At 45.4% G+C, this 22,500-nt stretch overlaps 1 protein-coding gene across 2 annotated transcripts in view; it reads left to right on the forward strand.

The window, feature by feature from the left end:
• Nucleotides 1-22,500, forward strand: part of LOC143295301 (uncharacterized) — a 207,414-nt gene that overhangs the window by 106,155 nt on the left and 78,759 nt on the right. For both annotated transcript variants that reach the window (XM_076606926.1, XM_076606925.1), the window contains one exon: nt 2,926-3,051. In XM_076606926.1, coding sequence (XP_076463041.1) covers nt 2,926-3,051 — 126 coding nt within the window. The remainder of the gene's footprint in view (nt 1-2,925; nt 3,052-22,500) is intronic.

Here is a 22,500-nt window from a genome sequence, read left to right on the forward strand (position 1 = left end):
TCTCTCAGTCCTCTCACTCTCTCTGTCTGTCTCTCTCTGTCTGTCTCTCTCTGTCTGTCTCTCTTTCTCTCTCAATCTCTTGTCTGTCGTTTGTCTTTTTTTTTTCTGTCTGCCTGTTTTTCTCGGTCTGTCTATTTGTCTCTGTTTGTATCTGGGTTTGTTTCTTTTATTTCTCTCTCTCTCCTTGAGCTACACATTGTTGGAAAAATCTATTCACATATATATCTGTGTGTGTGTGTGTGTGTGTGTGTGTGTGTGTGTGTGTGTGTGTGTGTGTGTGTGTGTGTGTTGTGGTGGTGGTTGTTATTTTTGCTGATTGTTTTGTTTGCTTTCTTCTTCTTCTTTGTTTTTGCTTTCTGATTTCTTCTTTCTTTTTTTTTCGATTCCCCTCATCTTGTCATTCTGTCTTTTGTTATCGGGGAATAGATGAAATTGAGCATTGTTTGCTTTATTGCTCTCAGAAAAGAAAATCAATTCGCTATCGATTCGGTTCCCTCTCTCTTCATCGCTCTCTCTCTCTCTGTCTCTCTGTCGCTGTCTGTGTCTCTGTCTGTGTCTCTGCCTCTCTCTGTCTCTCTCTCTGTCTCTCTCTCTCCATCTTCTCTCTCTCCCTCTCTCTGTCACTCTCTCTGTCTCTGTCTCTCTCTCCCTCTCTGTCTCTCTCTCTCCATCTACTCCTCTCTCTCTGTCTCTGTCTCTCTGTGTCTCTCTCTCTCCATCTCCTTCTCTCTCTCTCCCCACCTCTCTCTCTCTCTCTGTCACTCTCTCTGTCTCTGTCTCCCTCTCTGTCTCTCTCTCTCTCTGTCTCTCTCTCTCCATCTACTTCTCTCTCTCTCTCTCTCTTTGCCTCTTCTCCCATCTCTTTTTCCCCTTACGCCGTGGTCATCTTTATTATAAAGTGTCCCTTTTTGTTTCCGCCTTTATTCATTTTGTCTGTTCCTCCCTCCTCCTTTTCCCGTCCCTTCCCTTGCCACTCAACCACCCTTCCGCCCGTCTATCAATCAATCAATCCCAAACAAAAATTTGTTTGTTTCTTTGTCTGTTTATCTCTTCATCTGTCGATTCATTTATTAATTTATATACATTGATTTATTTTATATATATATAGATATAGATATATATGTATGTATGTATGTATTTCTTTTTCATCACAACAAATTTCTCTGTGTAAAATTCGGGCTGCTCTCCCCAAGGAGAGCGCGTCGCTACACTGCAGCGCCACCCATATTTTGTATTTTTTCCTGCGTTGCAGTTTTATTTGTTTTTTTTCCTATCGAAGTGGATTTTTCTGCAAAATTTGGCCAGGAACAACCCTTTTGTTGCCGTGGGTTCTTTTACGTGCGCTAAGTGCATGCTGCACACGGGACCTCGGTTTATCGTCTCATCCGAAAAAAAATATATATATATATAATATGTGTGTGTATATATGTATATATCTGTGTGTGTGTGAATATTTTTTTTTTCTTCTTTTAATTATCAATCTATTATTCATGCCGACATTAGACATTAATTTTACATTTGCATTCAATTATTTGTTTACTTTTCTGTTCATTTATTTATTTATTTACTTATTTATGATATATTTTAGTAGTTATATATCTATTTAGTTTGTTAAAATGGTTGATATTTCGATTTTTTTTTTTTTTTTTTTTGGTTCTTGTTGCGTGTTGGTTTGTTTTTGTTTTTATTTTATTTCATTTTTTTTTCACTCTTTCTTTTTTTGGGGAGATTTATTTTATTCTACAATGTCTCATTTATTTTCTGGGCTCCTGTTTATATATTTTCTGTCTTATTTATCTGATGATTATTTTTTTCTGCTGTTGTTTATTTGTTCACATATTTGTTTTGTTTTATTTAATCAATTAATTTATGTATCTGTCTGTCTATTTATCCATTTGTTTGTTGTTGTGCTGCTGTTGGTTTTTTTTTGTTTGTTTTTTTCTTTTCCCATGAAGGCCTGAGTAAGCACTTTTGGTTATCGTTTGCTGGGTCAGACATGTGCTTAAGAAAACTAATGTGTTGTTGTAGCGAATAATGGATTCGTCCGATCCGAACGCAGTGATGAAGAGCAATACACAGAACTGAAGTGAACTTTCTCTTATTTTCTTTTTTTTTCTTCTTCTTTTCTTTTCTGCAGTTTCTTTCGCTAGCCTTAGCTTGTTTCTGCTTTTCCTGATTTACTGGACCACTCTTACACCCTCCCCCCCCCCTTTCCAAACCCTCTCTCGCTCTCTCTTACGTCTTTCACTCTGTCTCCCCCCCCCCCTCACTCCCTAAAAAAGTTACAAACCGTGCCTCCCTATACCTGCTTACTTTGCTAAACCGCTCCGGAGGCGGTGGTGTATGTACACTAACACACTGTTATTACCATGACTTCTGGCATCACCTTCTGGAGTTTCTATCGCCAGCGTTCAGTTTGTTTCAGCTTTTCTTTATTTACTGGGCAGAATGATTAAGACGCTCAGCTGCCAATACAGAGAGTCCGTGAGGATGGTGTGGGTTCGAATCCCGCCCACGCCCATTTTCCAAAGTTTGACTGGAAAATCAAACTGAGCGTCTTGTCTTTCGGATGAGACGATAAACCGAGGTGCCGTGTGTAGCACGCATTTGGCGCACTGGAAAAACAAAAAACAAAACAAGAACAACAACAACCCCAAAAAAACATGGCAACGAAAGTGTTGTCCTCTGGCAAAATTATCATAAAAAAAGAAAAAAAAAAAGAAAAGAAATGTACTATACTCTGATAGGTACACAAATATATAAGCATGCACTCAAGGCCTGATTAATTAAGCGGCGCATCTCTCTGACAGATGTGGTGTAGCGTATATGGATGCGTCCGAAACGCAGCGTCTGCCTCTTTGAGAAAGTGAAAGTGAAACTGAATCTGAACTTCTTCTTTTTTTGTGTGTGTGTGTCCCCCACCAGACGAAGAGTGCCTGCAACTGGGCTGCAGTCAGCTGTGCCAGAAGCAGCCTCTGACCAACAGATCCGTTTGCTCCTGTAAAGAGGGCTTCCGTCTGGAGGATGACAACGTGACGTGCCAGTTGATTGGTGAGTGATGCAATACAGTACAGTACAGTACAGTACAGTACAGCACAGTACAGTACAGCACAGTACAATACAATACAATACAGTGCAATGGAATGTAATACAGTACAGTACACTACAATACAATACAGTACAGTTCAATGTAACAGTACAGTACAGTGCAATACAGTACAATACAGTACAGTTCAGTATAATACGGTACAATACAATACAATATAATATAATGCAACACAATACAATGCAGTACAATACAGCACAGTACAATACATTACAATACAAGGCAATGCAGTGCAATGCAATGCAATACAGTACAATACAATGCAACACAATACAATACAATGCAACACAATACAATACAACACAATACAACGCAATGCAATGCAATACGATAGAATGCAATGCAATACAGTGCAATACAACACAGCACAGCACAGCACAGCACAGCACAGCACAGCACAGCACAGCACAGCGCACCGCACCGCACCGCACCGCACCGCACCGCACCGCACACCACAGCACAGCACAGCACAGCACAGCACAGCACAGCACAGCACATATTTTAAAAAATCCGATTGGAAATTACATGTGCATTCAAAGGATCGTCGCTCGCACCATACAGTCTCTCAGCTCGAAGTCCAGTCTAACATTATGAAGATGGCAAAAATTTAACTTAAAAGTGATGGGGGCAAGGAAGGAAGGAAGGAAGGAAAGGGGAGAAAGAAAGAATGGAAGAAAGAAAGAAAGGGGGAATAAATATAGAGAAAGAATGGAAGAAGGGGGAAAAGGAGGGCGGCAAAAAGAAAGAAAATATGGAAGAAATAAGGAAAGGAGGGAGTAAAAAGAAGAAAAAAAAGAGTAGAAGAAAGAAGAAGGAAAGTGGCGGGGGGTGGGGGTGGGGAGAAGGAACACATGAAAAAAAAAGAGTGAAGAAAGTTAAGAAGGAAGGGGGGGGGGAATGAAAGAAGGAAAGAAAGAAAGGATGAATAAAATGAAAAAAAAAGCAAGAAACTACCAGTTGATCGGCGAGTGAAGTAGGCAGGGAAGGAATGAAGAAGGAATAATGGAAGTGAGTAAGGAAAGTAGGAAGGGGGAAAGGAAGGAAGCAAGGAAAGAAAGACAGAAAGAAGGAAGGAACGAATAACAAAAACGTAAAGAAAATGCCATTCAGTCGGTGAGTAAAGGAGACTGGGAAGGGAGGAAGGAAGAAGAGAAAAGAAAGAAAAACAAGGGAAGATATAAACCAAAGAAAGAAAGAAGGGAAGAAAGAATGAAGGAATAAAAAGAAGGAATAAAAAAAGGAAATAAAGTGCCAGTTGGTTGGTGAGTGATGGAGATAGAGAAGAAAGGAAGGAAGAAACAAATAAATACAGAAAGAAAGAGGAGGAAAAAAATGAAAGAAAGAAAGAAGGATGGAAAAAAAGGAAGGAAAAAAAGAAAAGAGGAAAAAATGGAAGGACAATTTTTTTTATTTAACAGAAAAGAAAGAAATTGTCAGTTTGATACGCGAGTGACAGAGGCAGAGAAAGATGAGGAATGAAAGAAAGAACAAAAGAAAGAAAGAAAGAAAGAAGTTGACCGAAAGGAAAAGATAAAGAGGGTGACAACGAAGGTAAGGGAGCGTAAGGGAGGGTGGAGGGTGGGGGGGAGGGTAGTCGGGGTCAAGGGGGAAGGAGGAAGAGATGGAGGAGGGAGGGAGAGAAGAAGGAGTGTGAAAGGTGGATGAGTGAACGGGCGTTGCTGGGTGGGTGGGTGAGTGGGTGGTTATGGGTGGTGAGGTGGTGATGAAGTAGAGAAAGGAGAGAGAGAGAGAGAGAGAGAGAAGGTCGGGAATAAAGCAGGGATTCTGAGATGAGTTGAGAGAGAGAGAGAGAGAGGCATTGGCTGACGTTAGGGTGAAAGAGGGTGGGAGCAGAGTAGTAGCAGCAGTAGATGTAGTAGTAGTAGTAGTAGTAGTAGTAGTAGTAGTATTCCAGTTTGAAACCGAAGTCATCTGATTTCATTGAATTGGATTACCTTTATATTTTTCACAACAGATTTCTCTGTGTTAAATTCGGGCTGCTCTCCAAGGGAGTGTAGGGGAGACGATGGGTGGGGTGTCAAGGGAAGCGCGTCGCCACAGTGCAGCGCCACCCTTCCGTGTTGTTGTTTTTTTTTCTCTGCCCTCTGCAAGTGTTTTTGTTATACTATAAAAGTGGATTTTTTTTTTTTTTTTTTTTTTTTACTACACAGGTTTTCCGGGGGTAACCCTTTTTGATACCGTGGGTGGGTTCTTTTAAGTACGCTAAAGTGCAAGCTGCATACGAGCGAGAACTTTCGGTTGATCGTCTTGTCTCATCGGAAGACTTAGACTAACACTTAGAGCACCAGATTGTTCTTGTTGTTGTTCTTGTTGCTTATTGTCCAGCCAACCGCACAGGGCCATATCAGGACTGTCCAGAGCACCAGATAAGGTCTAGTAGAGGGGAGGGAGGGTGTGTGTGTGTGTGTGTGGGGGGGGGGGGGGGTAAAAAGAAAATCTCGGTCTGTGTATCAAGGGAATCGAACCCGTACCGTGGACAGTCACGTCGTTTTCTAGTCGGGCGTATTGCCACAAGGCCACGGTTCCATGGCAACAGCGTTTGTAACACAACTCAGAACTCTCAGAGTTTATTCGTCGTAACAGCAAAGAGTGGTAACGCTCTCCTTTAGTTAACAATGTACACAACTTCAAGTCAGTGCTGCCTGTGTAGCTTGTTCGGGATCTATAAGAGGCTGTGCCAGTCTTGAATAAAAGCAAATTTGTGTTTGCACATTTCTTCTGTCATTGCTGCTGTGTGTGCACATGTCAAATGATTGGTGTAAGGACAGGCCGGGCGCTTCCTTTTTGAAGTGTCTGGGTTTGTTCCACATGTACCGTTTTGTTTACCTGTTGAACGACCCATTGACAGACAAAAATAGCCCGTTATGACCAAACCGTCTGGCGGTTCGTCTGGCGTTCTAGGGAGGGAGGGAGGGAGAGAGTCCTGGCTGTGTCTGAAGCTGGGTACTAGAAGCCATGGTGTGGTTGTTCTTTTGAGGATCTAAGAGCCAGGAAGATTGGATGTTATTAGAACGACCCCGGTGTGTGTGTGGGGGGGGTGGGGTGGGGGGGGGGGGGGAGGGGGGTGGGGGGGGGGGCGGAGGTGGTGGAGAGAAGTTATGGCCTAGAGGTAACGCGTCCGCCTAGGAAGCGAGAGAATCTGAGCGCGCTGGTTCGAATCACGGTTCAGCCGCCGATATTTTCTCCCCCTCCACTAGACCTTGAGTGGTGGTCTGGACGCTAGTCATTCGGATGAGACGATAAACCGAGGTCCCGTGTGCAGCATGCCCTTAGCGGACGTAAAAGAACCCACAGCAACAAAAGGGTTGTTCCTGGCAAAATTCTGTAGAAAAATCCACTTCGATAGGAAAAAACAAATAAAACTGCATGCAGGAAAAAAATACAAAAAAAATGGGTGGCGCTGTAGTGTAGCGACGCGGTCTCCCTGAGGAGAGCAGCCCGAATTTCACACAGAGAAATCTGTTGTGATAAAAAGAAATACAAATACAAATACAAACAACAGCGTGTTAGTATATATACATTACCAGCTCCTGACCGGTTTTTATTAGCAAAGCAAGCAGGTAGGGAGGCAGGGCTTGTCACTTATTTGGGAGGGGGCGTAGGGAGAGGTGTGTTTGAGTGGCGCCCAGTAAATAAAGAAAAGCTGAAACAAACTGAACGCTGGCGATAGAAACTCCAGAAGGTGATGCCAGAAGTCATGGTAATAACAGTGTGTCAGTGTACATACACCACCGCCTCCGGAGCGGTTTAGCAAAGTAAGCAGGTACAGGGAGGCACGGTTTGTAACTGTTTTAGGGAGTGAGGGGGGGGGGGGGAGAGTGAAAGACGAGAGAGAGAGAGAGAGAGAGAGAGAGAGGGGGGGGGTTGGAAAGGGGGGAGGGGGGGGTGTAAGAGTGGCCCAGTAAATCAAGAAAAGCAGAAACAAGCTAAGGCTAACGAAAGAAACTGCAGAAACTTGATGTGAGTGGGTGAGGCACGGATGAGGTCGGGGTGGTGGTAGGGGATGTTAGGGGGAAGGGGTTAGGGAAGACAGCAAGAGAGAGAGAGAGTGGGGGGGCGGGGGGGGGATAAATGACAAATGTTTTATTGAGAGTAAACTGAATAGGCTGAAAGCTTCTTTACACCATGCCCTCAGACACACACAGACACACACGCTCACACACACACGCGTGCGCACGCGCGCACACACACACACACTCACACGCGCGCGCGCACAAGAAAGAAATAGAAAAAAATATCGGTACGGGCACGGTAGACAGTAACGAAAAGAAAAAAAAAGATTTAAACGCAAAACATCCAGAATAACACTGAACGCAACTCTCTCTCTCTCTCTCTCTCTCTCTCTGTCTCTGTCTCTGTCTCTCTCTCTCTCCCTCCCTCTGACTCTGTCTCTGTTTCTGTCTCACACACACACACACACACACACACACACACACACACACACACACACACATACATACACTACACACATACACACACACACACATACACTACACACACACACACTACACTACACTACACACACACACACACACACACACACACACACACACACACACACACACACACACAAAGGGAGAGAGAGAGAGAGGGGGGGGATGGGTGACCGATGGACTGGGGTGGGAGAGGGTGGGAGGGCAGGGAGAGAATTGGGTGTGGGAGCGAGGAGGAGGGAGCACTTGATCTTTCAGAGCAGAGGGGGAAAATACGTATATAGATTAAAACAACAACAACAATGGAACGCTGAACCATACTGCGGAGGTAGCGGAGAGGATTGAGAGGGGGTGGGGGGTGGGGTGGGTGGGAGAGGGTGGGGAAAGCCAAGGGAGGATGGTGAGACAGACAAGGATGGTGGTGAGAAAGAGACAAGGTTTTTGACAAGGGTGGGGTTTTCTGCTGCTAGCTAACTGATGACTGACTGAGGGGGTGGGGGGGTGGGGGGGGTGAGAGCCTGAGGCGAATGGGGGAGTTTGGCTAGAAAGAAGTAAAGGGGGGGTATGGGGGTAGGGTAGAAGCTGAGATGGGAGAGAGGAGGGGGGGGGGAGAGGGGTTCAGGTGGTGGCAGGGAGAGGGAAAGTAGAGGGGGGTAATGGGAGCGGGGGGGGGGGGGGAGTAGGTGGAGAGAAGAAGCTGAGAGGGGAGAGGGTGGGGGTGGGTGGGGAGGGTGTTCGGGTGGTGACAGGGAGAGGGAAAGTAGAGGGGGGGTGGGGGGGTGGGGGCTTGGGGGAGAGAAGAAGCTGAGAGGTGAGGGAGGATAGGAGGGAGGGGGTTCGGGTGGTGGTGGTATGGAGAGGGAAAGTAGAGGGGGTAGTAGGGGGAGAGAAGACGCTGAGAGGGGATGGGGATGGTGGGAGGTCGAGTGGTGGCAGGGAGAGGGAAAGTATAGGGGTGGGGGTAGGTGGAGAGAAGAAGCTGAGAGGGGAGGGGGGTATGGGGAGGGGAGGGTGATCGGATGAGGGCAGGGAGAGGGAAAGTAGAGGAGTTAATAGGGGGGTTGGGGGGGAGGGGCGCAGGGGGAGATAAGGAGTTGACAGGGGAGGAGGGGGAAAGGTTTCGAGTGGTGGCAGGGACAGGGAAAGTAGATGAGGTAATGGGGGGGGGGAGGATAGTAGGGGGAGAGAAGGAGCAGAGAGGGGATGAGGGGGAAAGGTTTCGAGTGGTGGCAGTACAGGGACAGGGAAAGTAGATGAGGTAACGGGGAGGGGGGGAGGGGGGGTAGAGGGGGGAGATAAGGAGTTGAGAGGGAAGGAGGGGGAAAGGGTTCGAGTGGTGGCAGGGAGAGGGAAAGTAGAGGAGATAATGGGGGGGGGAGGATAGTATGGGGAGAGAAGGAGCTGAGAGGGGAGGAGAGGGGAAGAGTTCGGGTGGTGGCAGGGAGAGGGAAAGTAGAGGGGGTAGTAGGGGGAGAGAAGAAGCTGAGAGGGGAGGGGTTGGGGTGGTGGGGGGTTCGGGTGGTGGCAGGGAGAGGGAAAGTAGAGGGGGTAGGGGGTGGGTGATAAAGGCGGGTACAGTAGAAACAGAAACAGAACGAACAAACTGTTGGAGAAAAATGTGGTAGTAGAGGCAGTAGAGGAGGTGGGGAAGAGAGAAGTTGGTAAGGGGTGGCAGAAGTGTGTGTGTGTTGGGGGGGAGGGGGGGGCTGGGCGAGGTGGGGGCGTGGGGGGTGGTGGTTGTGGAGTGATAAAGCTGGCTTGAAACAGTAGAGCACCTGTCAAAGCAGCGAGAGAGAGAGAGAGAGAGAGAGAGAGAGAGAGAGAAAGCGGGAGGTAGGGAGTGGTGGGGTGTTGAGGAATGCGGTGTGGGCGTGGAAGACGCTAGAGACGATAGCTTTTTGTCGTTCTTTTAGACTGACTGACTCACTGACAGTGTCGCCGCCTATCAAGCCGAATGCAGAGTGAAGGGTGAGGACCCTCAGGAGTGGGGCAAGACAGACAGGCACAGAGAGAGAGAGAGAGAGAGAGAGTGAGAGACACAGACAGACACAAAGACACAGAGAGAGGGACACACACACACACACACACACACACACACACACACACACACACAGAGAAACTCGAACTCACTCCAATGTTTGAGTGGTTGGGGAGGAGGGAGGATAAATACGGATCAGCTAAAAGCTGCTTTTCACCCTGCACTCACAAACAATCACGGAGAGAAGAACAAGAAGAAGAGGATATAGACAGATAGACAGATAGATAGAGAGAGAGAACTCAGAACTCAGAAAGTTTAATGTACATCGGCCTTGGGCCACAATACAATGGGGAAGGGTGGATCGGTGAGGTTGCATACAACATTGTGATATCCATAGCAACAACAACAACAACAAAATCAAGAGAGAGTTGGAGAGAGAGAGAGAGAGAGATTTAGAAAAGAATAGAAGTGCATGAAGATGTGGGATGGAAGGTGGTGGGTGGGTAGGGAGGTAAAGGCGGGAGGGTGTCAGACGAGTCAGACGGTGTGTGGATTAGGGGAGGCGGCAGCCATAACTGCGGACGATCCAGCCGAAGGGACCAGTTCAACGTGGGATTTGTACAGATGGCAGGTTGTACGATTGTCAAATGTAGCTCTTCTGTTTTTTGGAAGGCTTTCTCCGATTTGTTGCATCAGGAAAAGTTGGTCTACTACTTCTTCTTTACAACGGTTTTTTTTTTTCTCCAACGATTGAAATAGCAGAGGTGCCCGAGGGTGAATGCGAACGGGCAATTCTAATTGTGAACGATGGGTTTGGGTACATACATGTGAACAGAAGCAGGTCTTGAACTCATTTGACATAACATATTATTGGAACATCGCACCAGATTGTTGAATTATAGGTTTTGATCACACACACACACACACACACATCTAAACATGCACACCCCACACCACACAACAAACACATCCTTTTGAATGCACTGTGCAGCATCATTCGCAAAAAGACTGATGTCAAAACATCCCGTGGTTTAATGACAAACGACACTCAGTGTTTTGAGATTCCTGTCAAAACTGACGTTCTGATCTGTCACAAACATGCTTTCTTAAATTATCCCAGCACCTGGTAATGCGCAGTTCATTCAACATATCCAATCAAATCAGCGATTTTAAAATGTGTCAATGTTCAAGTCCCGTTACTTACTTCCCCTGAATTTAGGATTTTGAGAGCAACTTTGTGAACTTGGTCAGCAGTGGTGCGCGAAGAGAAGCAAGAGCGCGAAAATAACCAGAAATAGCCGGTGTTTGATTGGTTCCTGAAAATGGATATTCATTGAGATATCAGAACAAGGTCGAAGTGGACGTTAAATTGTGAAATGTGTTTGGTGAGAAAGCCTCGAAGTGGGGCGTTTCGCAATTACACGCTGTTCGAATTCAGGCTTACCTGCCCTAGTGTCTTCTTCCTCTCCATCAACTGTGTGATGAGGCATTGGGTCGTTGCACAGAGCTGTTCACCTCCAGGTCTGTCACTTGTGTGTCAAAGTCTGGGTCTCAGCAGATGGTTTTCCTGTCCATCTGCAATAATGTTGTCAGTCCATCATTTATTCTTCTTTGTTTCTTGTTTTCGCCTCCCTCACTCAACAATTTCTTGGAGCATTCTTTCACTCAGCAAGGCCACTGGGTCTTGTTACGTGGCCATACCAGCGTACCTTTCTTTGGGAAGAGTGTGATGAAGAAGGAAATAATAGTAGTAATAAAAAGTGTTTACGTAACGATGATACGTGTGCAGAGACAGATCAAAGCGTTTCCAACACCAGCAATCCACACGCATTCACCGCTGTGATTTAACCCTTTCACCGCCAGTCAATTTAGAGTACAAAATTCCCTTTTGGTATAAACACAGAAAAGACCGTGGTTAAGAATAGCTGGGGATTCCCCCTGCGATGTATTGAAAATATGGCCTATCCTACCACCGAACATTAAGAGCCGTAGGTTCATGGATAACAGACCAAGGAATGGTCACCTTTCAGTGACATGGGTCCTCTACCACGCCTGTGCATCAATGCGAGCTTGGCGGTGAAAGAGTTAAAGGGCCGGATAGAAGATTATCAAAACTTACAACTACACGTAAATGAGTAGAAAGCTTGAGAAAATGTAGGGCTGGAAGAGTGATGGGAGGTTGGGGGGCAGTGGAGTGGGGGGGGGGGGGGGGCGTGTTGTTGAGGGAAAGGGGAGCCGTTTTCGGAAGTAGGTTAGGTTTTAAGGCCAGACGTGAAAGTGCTTAGAACAGAAACCTGACGAAGCGAAAGAGGGAGTTCATTCCAGTGTGAAGGTCCAGAGACAGAGATAGAGCGGCGGTCGGCTGCGGAGTTGAGTGTTGGAATCTGAGAAAAGGGGTGGGGGGGGGGGATAGAGTGGGGTAGGGTATAAAGCTGATCGAAGAGAGCGAGATGGTGTGTAGATCTGGGTGTGAAGGCAGCCACAGGGACAGGAATGATGAGTCGATTTGTTCACCCAAGTAGCCTACAACATATAGTTAGCTGATCTGTGTACTTTGTTCTGTTGTAAGCACAGGGAGCTGATGAAAAGCCTGAAAAATGTGGAGTGATGTGCTCATGAATACATTTTTTTTTCTTTCCTGAAGGCAGTTTGGACGACAGAGTTTTTGTATGGGCGGACTCACTGGAAGACAGACAGGGCACTCGCAAGCAATAGGAGAAGATGGAGGTGGGGGAGGGTGAGGGGGTTCAATTGGATGAGAGAGAGAGTGTGTGTGTGTGATAGAGATACATAGGCAGATTAAGAGAGAAATAGAGAGAGAGAGAGAGAGAGAGAGAGAGAGAGAGAATATACCAAACTATCCATGCGATGTTTAGATTGTTTCTTTGTTTTCTCGGGACAAATGTGTGATATATAGGAGAAAACGGACAGAGACAGACAGACAGAGAGAGAAAAAAAAGAAAAAGAAACATGAGAAAAAAGGTGGGGGACTCAAGGCTTAAAAACGCGATAAAGGATTTAGGCATGAGAAATGAGAGAGAGAGAAAGAGAGAGAGAGACAGACAGACAGACAGAGAGACAGGGACAGACAGACAGACAAACAGACAGACAGGGACAGACAGACACAGAGAGAAGGAGAGAGAGAGAGAGAGAGAGGGAAACCGATGTTTCTGGCACATCGATAGAAAGCAGAAAGAAGACATCGTGCACACTGACAGCATGTGAAATTGCCCTGTTCGCTCGATGAGTGATGAGGGGAGCTGGGCTGGGAGAGGCGAGGAGGAGGAGGGAAGGGGGTCGGGGGGGGGGGGGGGGGGTGGAGGGGATGGTGACTAAGGGAAAGAGAGAGAGAGATGGATGGGGGGGGGGGGAGGGAAGTGGGATCTAAAGAATTAAGAAACAAAAATGCACAAAAGCTGGGTGGAGGTTAATTTAGCTCTCCACAAGCAATGGCATTCACCGGGGCGGGATGGGATGGGTCAGTGATGGAGTGAGCGAGTGACAAAACTAAAATAAAACGAGGAAGAATTTAGAAAAGGGTGAGAGTGATGGGTGTATGTGTGTAGGGTAGGGGGTGGGGCTGGGGGGTCGGGGAGCTGGAGGAATGGAGGGGGGGAAGAACAAGTGACGCCGATTAATAAAAATGAAAAAAAAAAAAAAAAAAAAGGAAGAGTCGCTGAAAACGTCCTCTACCAGTGAGATGATGCGCTGTCTAGAGAATAGATGGGAGTGGGGTGTGTAGTAGTAGTAGTAGAAGAAGATGAAGAAGAAGGAGAAGGAGAAGGAGGAAGAGAAGGAGGAGGAAGCGGGGTAGGAGGAGTAAGAGGATGAGAATGAAGAACAAAAAAGATTATAGTATGATGAGAAATTGAGAGAATGAGAGACAGAGACACAAAGAGAGAGAGAGTGACGAAAACAGAGAGAGAGAGAGAGAGAGAACGGGATGGAGAGAGGTAGACAGAGAGAAACAGAGACACAGAGAGAGGGAGAGAGTTACCGGGAGAGACAGACAAAGAGGGACAGAGAGAGAGAGAGAGAGAGAGAGAGAGAGAGATGGAAGAAGGATCAGAGGACCAGTTTCATCAGTTTTGAGACATCAGGAAAGGATTGTGTGAAAGAGACCAATGAATGCTGGATAAAGATGGGTCAGAGAGAGAGAGAGAGAGAGAGAGAGAGAGAGAAGTGAAAGAAGTGAAGTGTGGAGAGAAACCAGTGGAAAGAATGGGGGTGGGGGAGGGCGGGAGACTCAATACTAAAAAAAACAACAACTTTTTAACTCATGAATAACGGTTTTAGGCATCGCGTAATCTCCCAGTTTATCCTTTTGACTACGACAACAACAACGACAATGACACTTACAATAATAATAATAATACTGTCATTATTACAGCAATTGTAACAATAATGATGATGATGATGACGATGATGATAATGATGAAAGAAAGAAACTCAAATGATATGATGAAAGGCGCGCGCACACACACACACACACACACACAACACACACACACACACACACACACACACACACAGGGGGCGGGGGCGAGGGACCGAGAATAGGGAGAGACATCCAGATGGCTTCTGTGCTGATAGTGTCTGCAGGGCCTGCAGCGCGCGCTTAGGTGGAAATGGAATGGAACAGAACAGAACAGAGGTTGGGGTGGGTGGGGGGGTTGGGGGGGGGGGGGGCGGAACCGAGGAGGGAAGCAGAGAATGAGAGGAGAATGTAGATATATAGACACAACATGTATGTTTCAACTGATAGAGAAAACGTTCGTGTTATTATTATTATTATTATTATGTATTTGTATGTTTCAAAGAAATGGTTGCGGTTGTCGGTGTTTAAAACGCGAATACTCATATGCTTATATCATGTACTTGTATATCAGAAAGAAATGGTTGCGGTTGTCGGTCTTCAAAATGTGAATACTCATAGAACATAAGTTTATATCGTGTACTTGTATATCAGAAAGAAATGGTTGCGGTTGTCGGTGTTTAAAACGCGAATACTCATATGCTTATATCATGTACTTGTATATCAGAAAGAAATGGTTGCGGTTGTCGGTCTTCAAAATGCGTGTACTCATTCGTTTAAATCATGTACTTGTATATCAGAAAGAAATGGTTGCGGTTGTCGGTCTTCAAAATGCGTGTACTCATTCGTTTAAATCATGTACTTGTATATCAGAAAGAAATGGTTGCGGTTGTCGGTCTTCAAAATGCGTGTACTCATTCGTTTAAATCATGTACTTGTATATCAGAAAGAAATGGTTGCGGTTGTCGGTCTTTAAAATTCGAGTACTCATAGACGTGCTACTATTGTCTGTGTAAATATGATTAGAAATTCAGGACAAATTCTTTGTTAAAAGTGACATTATAGATCTGCTACACCACATGATTCATGCATGGGTTTGTTAGAATGTTCATATTGCAATGTCTGTGCTTTTTGAAAGAATAGAAAGTGCTTTGCAATGGAAGAAAAAAAAGATAAGATGTATGTTTCATGTCAAAAGTGGTAGGGATGACGGATAGGTGCAGGGGGTAGGGAGGGTTGGGGCGGCGGGGGAGTGGGGGGGTGGGGGAGTGGGGAGTTGGTCAGTGGCGGCGGAGAGGGAGGCGGGGGGTGGGGGTGGGGTGGCGTAGGGGGGGTGGAGGAGTATTGACGAAAGACCCAAAAAGTGTTGTGTGTTTTGACGCGTATCCATCACGTGGTGCGAGCATCTCTGCAAACAACCAAGCAGCCGATCTTTTTTTTTTACTGATGATACAGCCAGCTAGCTTCTGCTAGAGCCAACTCTTGAGTCTCAGGAGAATTTTGCTGTTGTTGTTGTTGATGATGATGATGTCGTCAGCCCCCCCCCCCATCCCCACCCCTACCCTCTATACAACATCACCATCTCCCCTCCTACCCCCCGACTCTGCCCGTCTCACACACACACACACACACACACACACACACACACACACACACACACACACACACACACACACACACACACACACACACACACACACACACACACGCACGCACGCACGCACGCACGCACACACACACGAAAACCTGACGCAAGAGTAACAAACCCATCAATCATACACACAAAACCCAGTAACAAGTCGATCGTGTACCGCACGCTCGGAAGAAAACCCAAGTGCCACAAACATGTGAATGCTTTATCACCGCGGACAGTTCCAATCCTTCCGGGCACTGGACGATTCCTGACTAGCTGTATCGATCCAGGCGTTAATGTGCCTTTACTTTCTTGAAAGTCGACATTTCAGTTGACATCCCCGCAGTTCCAGAACTGGTATATCTGAATCGTTCGTTAACGCGCACTTTCGCGCTTTGATTTGCACACACTTATCAAACAAGCAAACATTAAAAAAAAGAAGAAGAAATTAAAAGGAATTGAAAAAACAACCAATAATATCTCCAAACGGCCGCCGTCAAACTTTGTAGCGGCCTGATTTTTTTTCAGAAAGGCTTAAATGTCCATATCCAGTTCTAAACTGCACACACGATATTTGAAAGCGGTCTCTATGTATCTTTATCAAGTGTCTTTGTCCATTACCAACGCTAACTGTCCTAAAAAAACACACCAAAACACACATCTTGGCCGAGAGAGTGATGATGTAACTTGGGCAAAGACACTTTGTACTATGATTAAATTCTAGCCCATATAGTTGGGACAGCAGTTTCCTCCTCTGCTGTTCGGATAGTCATTGACGGGCGCAATAGCCGAGTGGTTAAAGCGTTGGACTGTCAATCTGAGGGTCCCGGGTTCGAATCACGGTGACGGCGCCTGGTGGGTAAAGGGTGGAGATTTTTACGATCTCCCAGGTCAACATATGTGCAGACCTGCTAGTGCCTGAACCCCTTTCGTGTGTATATGCAAGCATAAGATCAAATACGCACGTTAAAGGTCCTGTAATCCATGTCAGCGTTCGGTGGGTTATGGAAACAAGAACATACCCAGCATGCACACCCCCGAAAACGGAGTATGGCTGCCTACATGGCGGGGTAAAAACGGTCATACACGTAAAAGCCCACTCGTGTGCATACGAGTGAACGCAGAAGAAGAAGAAGGATAGTCATAGTCGGACACGACTGACTACCATACATGTCCATCACACAAGATGATATCTGGAAACAGTCCAAACACTCCATTGCAGCTGTTGGTCTCCACAAAACAAACACTGCAGACTTGCCTGCACACAGTTGATTTCGCGTAAAGCAAACAGATGGACATGACAGTTCAGCCACTTTAGCCAGAAGGGGTGTCGCGCAGTCTCATGTCATCTCTGTGGCTGCCTTCACCTCTACACTCCATCTCGCTCACTACGGTATCGGCTTCGGATCCACTCGATAGGAAAAACAAATCAAAATGCACGCAGGAAAAAATACGAAAAAAAAAAAGGGTGGCGCTGTAGTGTAGCGACGCGCTCTCCCTAGGGAGAGCAGCCCGAGTTTCAGTTTCAGTTTCAGTAGCTCAAGGAGGCGTCACTGCGTTCGGACAAATCCATATACGCTACACCACATCTGCCAAGCAGATGCCTGACCAGCAGCGTAACCCAACGCGCTTAGTCAGGCCTTGAGGAAAAAAGAAAAAAAAGAAAAAAAAGGAGGTGAATAAATGATATATAAGCAAATAGATGTAAAACATGAAGACACACATTCACATATACACCCACACATGCATAACAGATTGCACCGAACATGCAGTTTCACAGATATGAAAGCACAGTCAAATACATATAAACGTACATGAGCTCCAACACACACACACACACACACCACACATTACCCTACACCTCCTCTACCCCCCTCCTCCACACACTCATTTCTAGTCTACGTATCACAGCTTCCACGGCACACACACACACACACACACACACACACTCACAAAGATATATATATATATATATATATATATATATATATATATATATATACGTTCCAATATCCTGTTGCTCCCACAGTGTAGGCATGCATACACTCACATATCTCATCCTCTACCCCACCTCCCCCCCGCACCCCCCACCTCCCCCTCACACACACACACACACACACACACGCGCGCGCGCGCACGTGCACAGACCTCTACTGACACTTGTGTACACTTACACTCTCGCGCATGCACAAACGCACTCAAAAATACAGACCCACACATGCACACAAACACACTGACTGGCCGCAAGAGGGATGGGAAAAGATCTCTGATGCCAAGAACGTGGCGTATAGTGTGTTGCTCAGTCTATTGTATTTAGAAAAGCCCACAGAGACTCTGTTCCGTTTTGAAGAAATTTGCGCAATGTTGGTTTGGAAATGATGCCGATATTTGTTTGATTAGCAAAGCATCGTGCTCTACCTTTCATGTTAGACTTACGGCCACTCCCTCTCTCTGCTTTTATTTCTTTGAGGCGATCGATGGTGTGATGGCCTTGTACCTGTTCTTTTTGATATTCTTTGACTTTTCTGAGGACTTCCGATTTTCCTAGATGTAGGCCGCTCGTTGGTGTTGCGTTACCAGCAAGTCTGTCAGCTCGCTCATTTCCCTTAACACCTGCATGTCCCGGGCAGTATGACCATGTGAGTTTTTTAATCTGAAAGTTGCGCATTGCCTTATGCCACTCTGGGCTTCCCATTCCGTTTTCAGTTTTCTGTATGAGGTTCATTGAATCGGTTAGAATCATGGCATGTTGGTTTCCGGGCATATGGATGGACGATAGCCACTGGAGGGCATGTGTCACAGCTTCAACTTCCATCGTTAGGCTGGAGGTTGTGACTTTGTAGGCAGCATTCTCTTCCCTAACTGTTTTTCCATTTTGTTTCGCAGTGAATCCCCAGCCGGATTGGTCTTTGGTGATTGAGCCATCTGTGTATATGATGATGTCCTCTTCTTTACTGTTTTCTTCTATGAGTAGTTTCACTTCCGCATCAGTTTTGCCCTCTGGCCATTCCCGACAATGTCTTCCTAGAGTGGGTGAAATGGCTGTGTTGCATAGATGGTTGAGGTTTTCGGGGTTTTTCTCCCATTCTTTTGTTTCTTTCAGGTCCTGTAGTCGGCATACTAGCTGGATTGTGTCTTCTGCTTGCCCCATCCATGATCTTCCTCGTCCTAGGCGGCTGCCTTTTGGTTCTTTGACTGCGTCATGCAGTGGGTTTTGAGGGTTTTCTAATGCTTTGAAGTAGGTCTTGACCTGTTCTAACTTGTTTCTGGCCTGCACTGAAGGAAGGTCAAGCAGGTATCGCATGGTTTCTGTGGGCGTGTCTTTTGTTGTTCCAAGGATCAGCCTCATAGCTTCATTTTGGACTAGCTCGAATTTCACATAGAGCAATCTGTTGTGATAAAAAGAAATACAAATACAAATACGCATACCCAGATTCAAACACTCGACTGTTGGCCGCCGTTCTTTCTCTGTCTCTGGACTTTGCAATTGGAATGAACTTCCTCTTTCGCTTCGTCAAGTCTCCACACTCAGTTCTCCCGCCTCCCTTCCTGCCTCTTCCTTGTTTTTTAGTTTCTCCAGTTTTTTTTAGTTATGTATGCGTGTGGGTGGCTGGTGCGTGAGCGCTTTGGTTTGTCTCTGCACAAGATTCAGCGCTATATAAATACCATTATTATTATTATTATTATTATTATTATCATTATCTCAACAACGGTATTTTCACACACTGGACAATGCCCAAGGAGAGACGGAAAGCCTTGTCACCCTGGTCAGCAACATCCAAGGGGAATGGAGGTGTGTGTGGGAGGAGGGGGGAGGGTAGGTGGGAGGGGGTCTCGGGGTGGGGGGCAGGGGTCTCGAGTAGGCCGTGCTCCTCCTCAACAACAACAACAACAACAAAAAGAAAACAAAACCAGAAAAACGGAGACGACGACAGGAATAAGAACATTTCCAGATCCAGCGTACGGCGGAAAAGGGTGCCAGACCATGTGACTGGAGAGGCTGCCGGCTGGATCCACACAGGGTGGAGGCAGCACCCAACGCCAAGAAAACGCACCCTTCTTCTTCTTCATTCGTGAGCTGCAACTCTCACGTTCACTCGCATGTACACGAGTGGTCTTTTACGTGTATGACCATTTTTACACCGCCATGTAGGCAGCCATACTCCGTTTTCGGGGGTGTGCATGCTGGGTATGTTCTTGTTTCCATATAGCCCACCTTACGCTGATATGGATTACAGGATCTTTAACATGCGTATTTGATCTTCTGCTTGCGTAAGCACACGAAGGGGGGTTCAGGCTTTGCTTCTCACGTCGCTACGGAGGGTTTTGAACGTGTGAAAGCCATGACATAGAAACGCTAAAGTTTCACCCGGGTAATGTCCTCTGTCAGCGTCCGGATTTATTGCACCTATTGTTTACATTTTCATGGTCTGTGGGACCAAAAACGGGGAAAAAAAGGCAAGATGGTTGCACGTTAGTTTAGTGACTGACTCCGCATCAGAACTGAGTAAAATAACGAACAAACTAAGAGTCGAAATCCACTGAAAATGGGTTTACAACATCTACTCTAATAATGCTAGCATCGTTTCATGCATGCACAAAAGTTGCCGGTTCTTACGATAGGTTCCTGCCACCAGCCACATGGCACGAGGCTCAACCGGAAGATCTAATCCACTGATCCAGAATGAAGCTGAAGTGGATCCCACACTCTATAGAGTAGGACTTTACAAAAAATGTCAAGATGAGACAGTATACGAAACTATGGCGGATGACAATCGTGAGTTTGAAACGCACTGCGCGCCACATACACTATTATAATCAATGTGCAGTATAGTAGGCTATGTTTATAATTATATTCAAATAATGTTTCTTAATTCTTTCTGTTTTTACATTAAGAATACTAGTTATTACCTGCATTGTGTGTGGATGTATGTATGAAACGATGTATGTGATATTTTTTACATTTGTATCTTCGTAATATTTGCAGGGGCTGTTGTTGGCTTTTACAGTTATGGTCTCCATGTTGTTTACTTGTCTATGTTGTGATAATGCACCTGACCAAATTTCTCCAGTTGGAGATAATAAAGTTATTCTTATCTTATACACAGAACAATAAACATGCTAGGTAAAGTCATGTTGTAAAGTCCTAAATTCAAGGATCTACTTTTACCAGCCTTTGTATTATTATTATTATTATTATCGTAGCCCACATGAAGCGACATGCCCATTATCAGATGTTGTAACCCATTTTCAGTGTTCTTCAACTCTTATTTTGAAAGTTAACTCACTCAATTTTGATGCAGATCCAGGCATTTCACTAACGTGCCGCCATCTTGCTCTTTCCGTTTTGTGGTCCCGCAAACCATGAAAATACAACAATAACAACAACAACAACAAAAATAACAAAAATGACGGCTTAAGATGAGAAATGTTCTTCGGGTTCATGTTATGGGTCGTTTCGCGTCATATTGTGTCATTTGTTTCTGGATTAGAAGGGTCGATTTTTTGAAACATGTCATTTCTCACATGCCTCCATTGCAAAAAAAACAACAACAAACAAAAAAACAACAACAAACAAACAATATATATATATATAAATTTTCGTTTCAATAAGTGCAATGATTGATTCAGGACGCTAAAATTGTGACATTACCAAACTGCTTTACACGACCACCACGACCACATGCAACCAAAACCCGGAATCAACTACGGGGAAAAAGAGACCATCGCCTGCTCTCTGTCCAACGGGTGAACCAGCTGAATCAATTAATTAACTTTCCACATGCACACACCGCATGACTGGACACAATCCTCACTGCGTCGTCTAAAGAGGGTTTGAGACAAGGATATCACCTAAAGGTAACGATTGAAATCGCCGAAATTGAATTAGTTTTTTTTAGTCAGTCCGATCGGGCGTGACAACTGCAATATGTATGGGGTTTTGGAAGAAAAGAACCTTCTGTGCAACGGTGAAAGAGGGGGAAAAAAAGAAGAAAAAAAGAAGAAAAAAAAAAAAAAAAAAAAAACGAGCAGAGGAGGAGGGGGGGGAATAAGACAGACATACAGAGACAGATAGATGGACAAAAACTGGCGAAATTCACGATTTTTCCTGGTTGTTTTGTTGTTGTTTGTTTGTTTGTTGTTTTTTGTGTGCTGAATTGTGACAATTTTTTGTACTTTTATTTTATTTTTTTTTTTTTTTCGAAATCCTTCAGGTTCCACCCCTGAAATTTATTCAAATTAATCACAGATTTGTAACTCGTGAAAGACACCGAAAAGAAAAGAAGAAGAAAAAAAAACAAAAACAAATAAACAAACCAAACCCAAAACTTTTTTTTTTTTTTTTGCTATAAAGATTGATCATCTTCCCTGCAGCAACAGCAGCAACAGCAGCAGCAGCAGCCATGTGATGTTGGATGACTACCAAATCAAGTGGTGGCCTTTTGTTGTTGTTTGGTTGGTTTTTTTCCCTTCCCCTCTCGGAGTCCCACCCAGATCCCTTGTTGATCCCTTGTTGCTTGGCAGCAACAGCAGACACAGTTTTCCAATGAACTCCGGAAAAAAAAAGAAAAAACAAAAAAAGAAACACAGAAAGAAAAAAAAGAAGTGGGATGGGGAGGAGGGAAACAGACTCCCTTTCCTCTTTCTTCACCCTCTCCTCCCCAACCTCTCCCCCCCCCCCCTCACCACCATCCCACCATCACTTAGGAGAGAAGTGCCAACTACACGTGTGAGCGCTGAGTGGATATCTAGATAGACGGAAGGGGTGTGTGCCATGGGTGGGTGGGGGAAGGGGTTGGAGAGAGAGAGATTGGCGGAGAGAGGGAGAGAGAGAGGGGAGGGGGTGGGGGCGGGAGGGGGGCGGCTAGAGGCGGGGAGAGAATGTTAATAACTGAAGTGAAGAAGTTCATACAAATGGGAAATGTGTAACTGATTTTCTAACATTTTGTTCTGTATAAATATGGACTTTACTTCTCTTTTCTTTTTTTTTTTTAGTCCAATTCTAATTTTGCC

The sequence above is a fragment of the Babylonia areolata genome, chromosome 20, assembly GCF_041734735.1.
Source record: "Babylonia areolata isolate BAREFJ2019XMU chromosome 20, ASM4173473v1, whole genome shotgun sequence".
In the NCBI taxonomy this organism is placed as follows: Eukaryota; Metazoa; Mollusca; class Gastropoda; order Neogastropoda; family Buccinidae; genus Babylonia; species Babylonia areolata.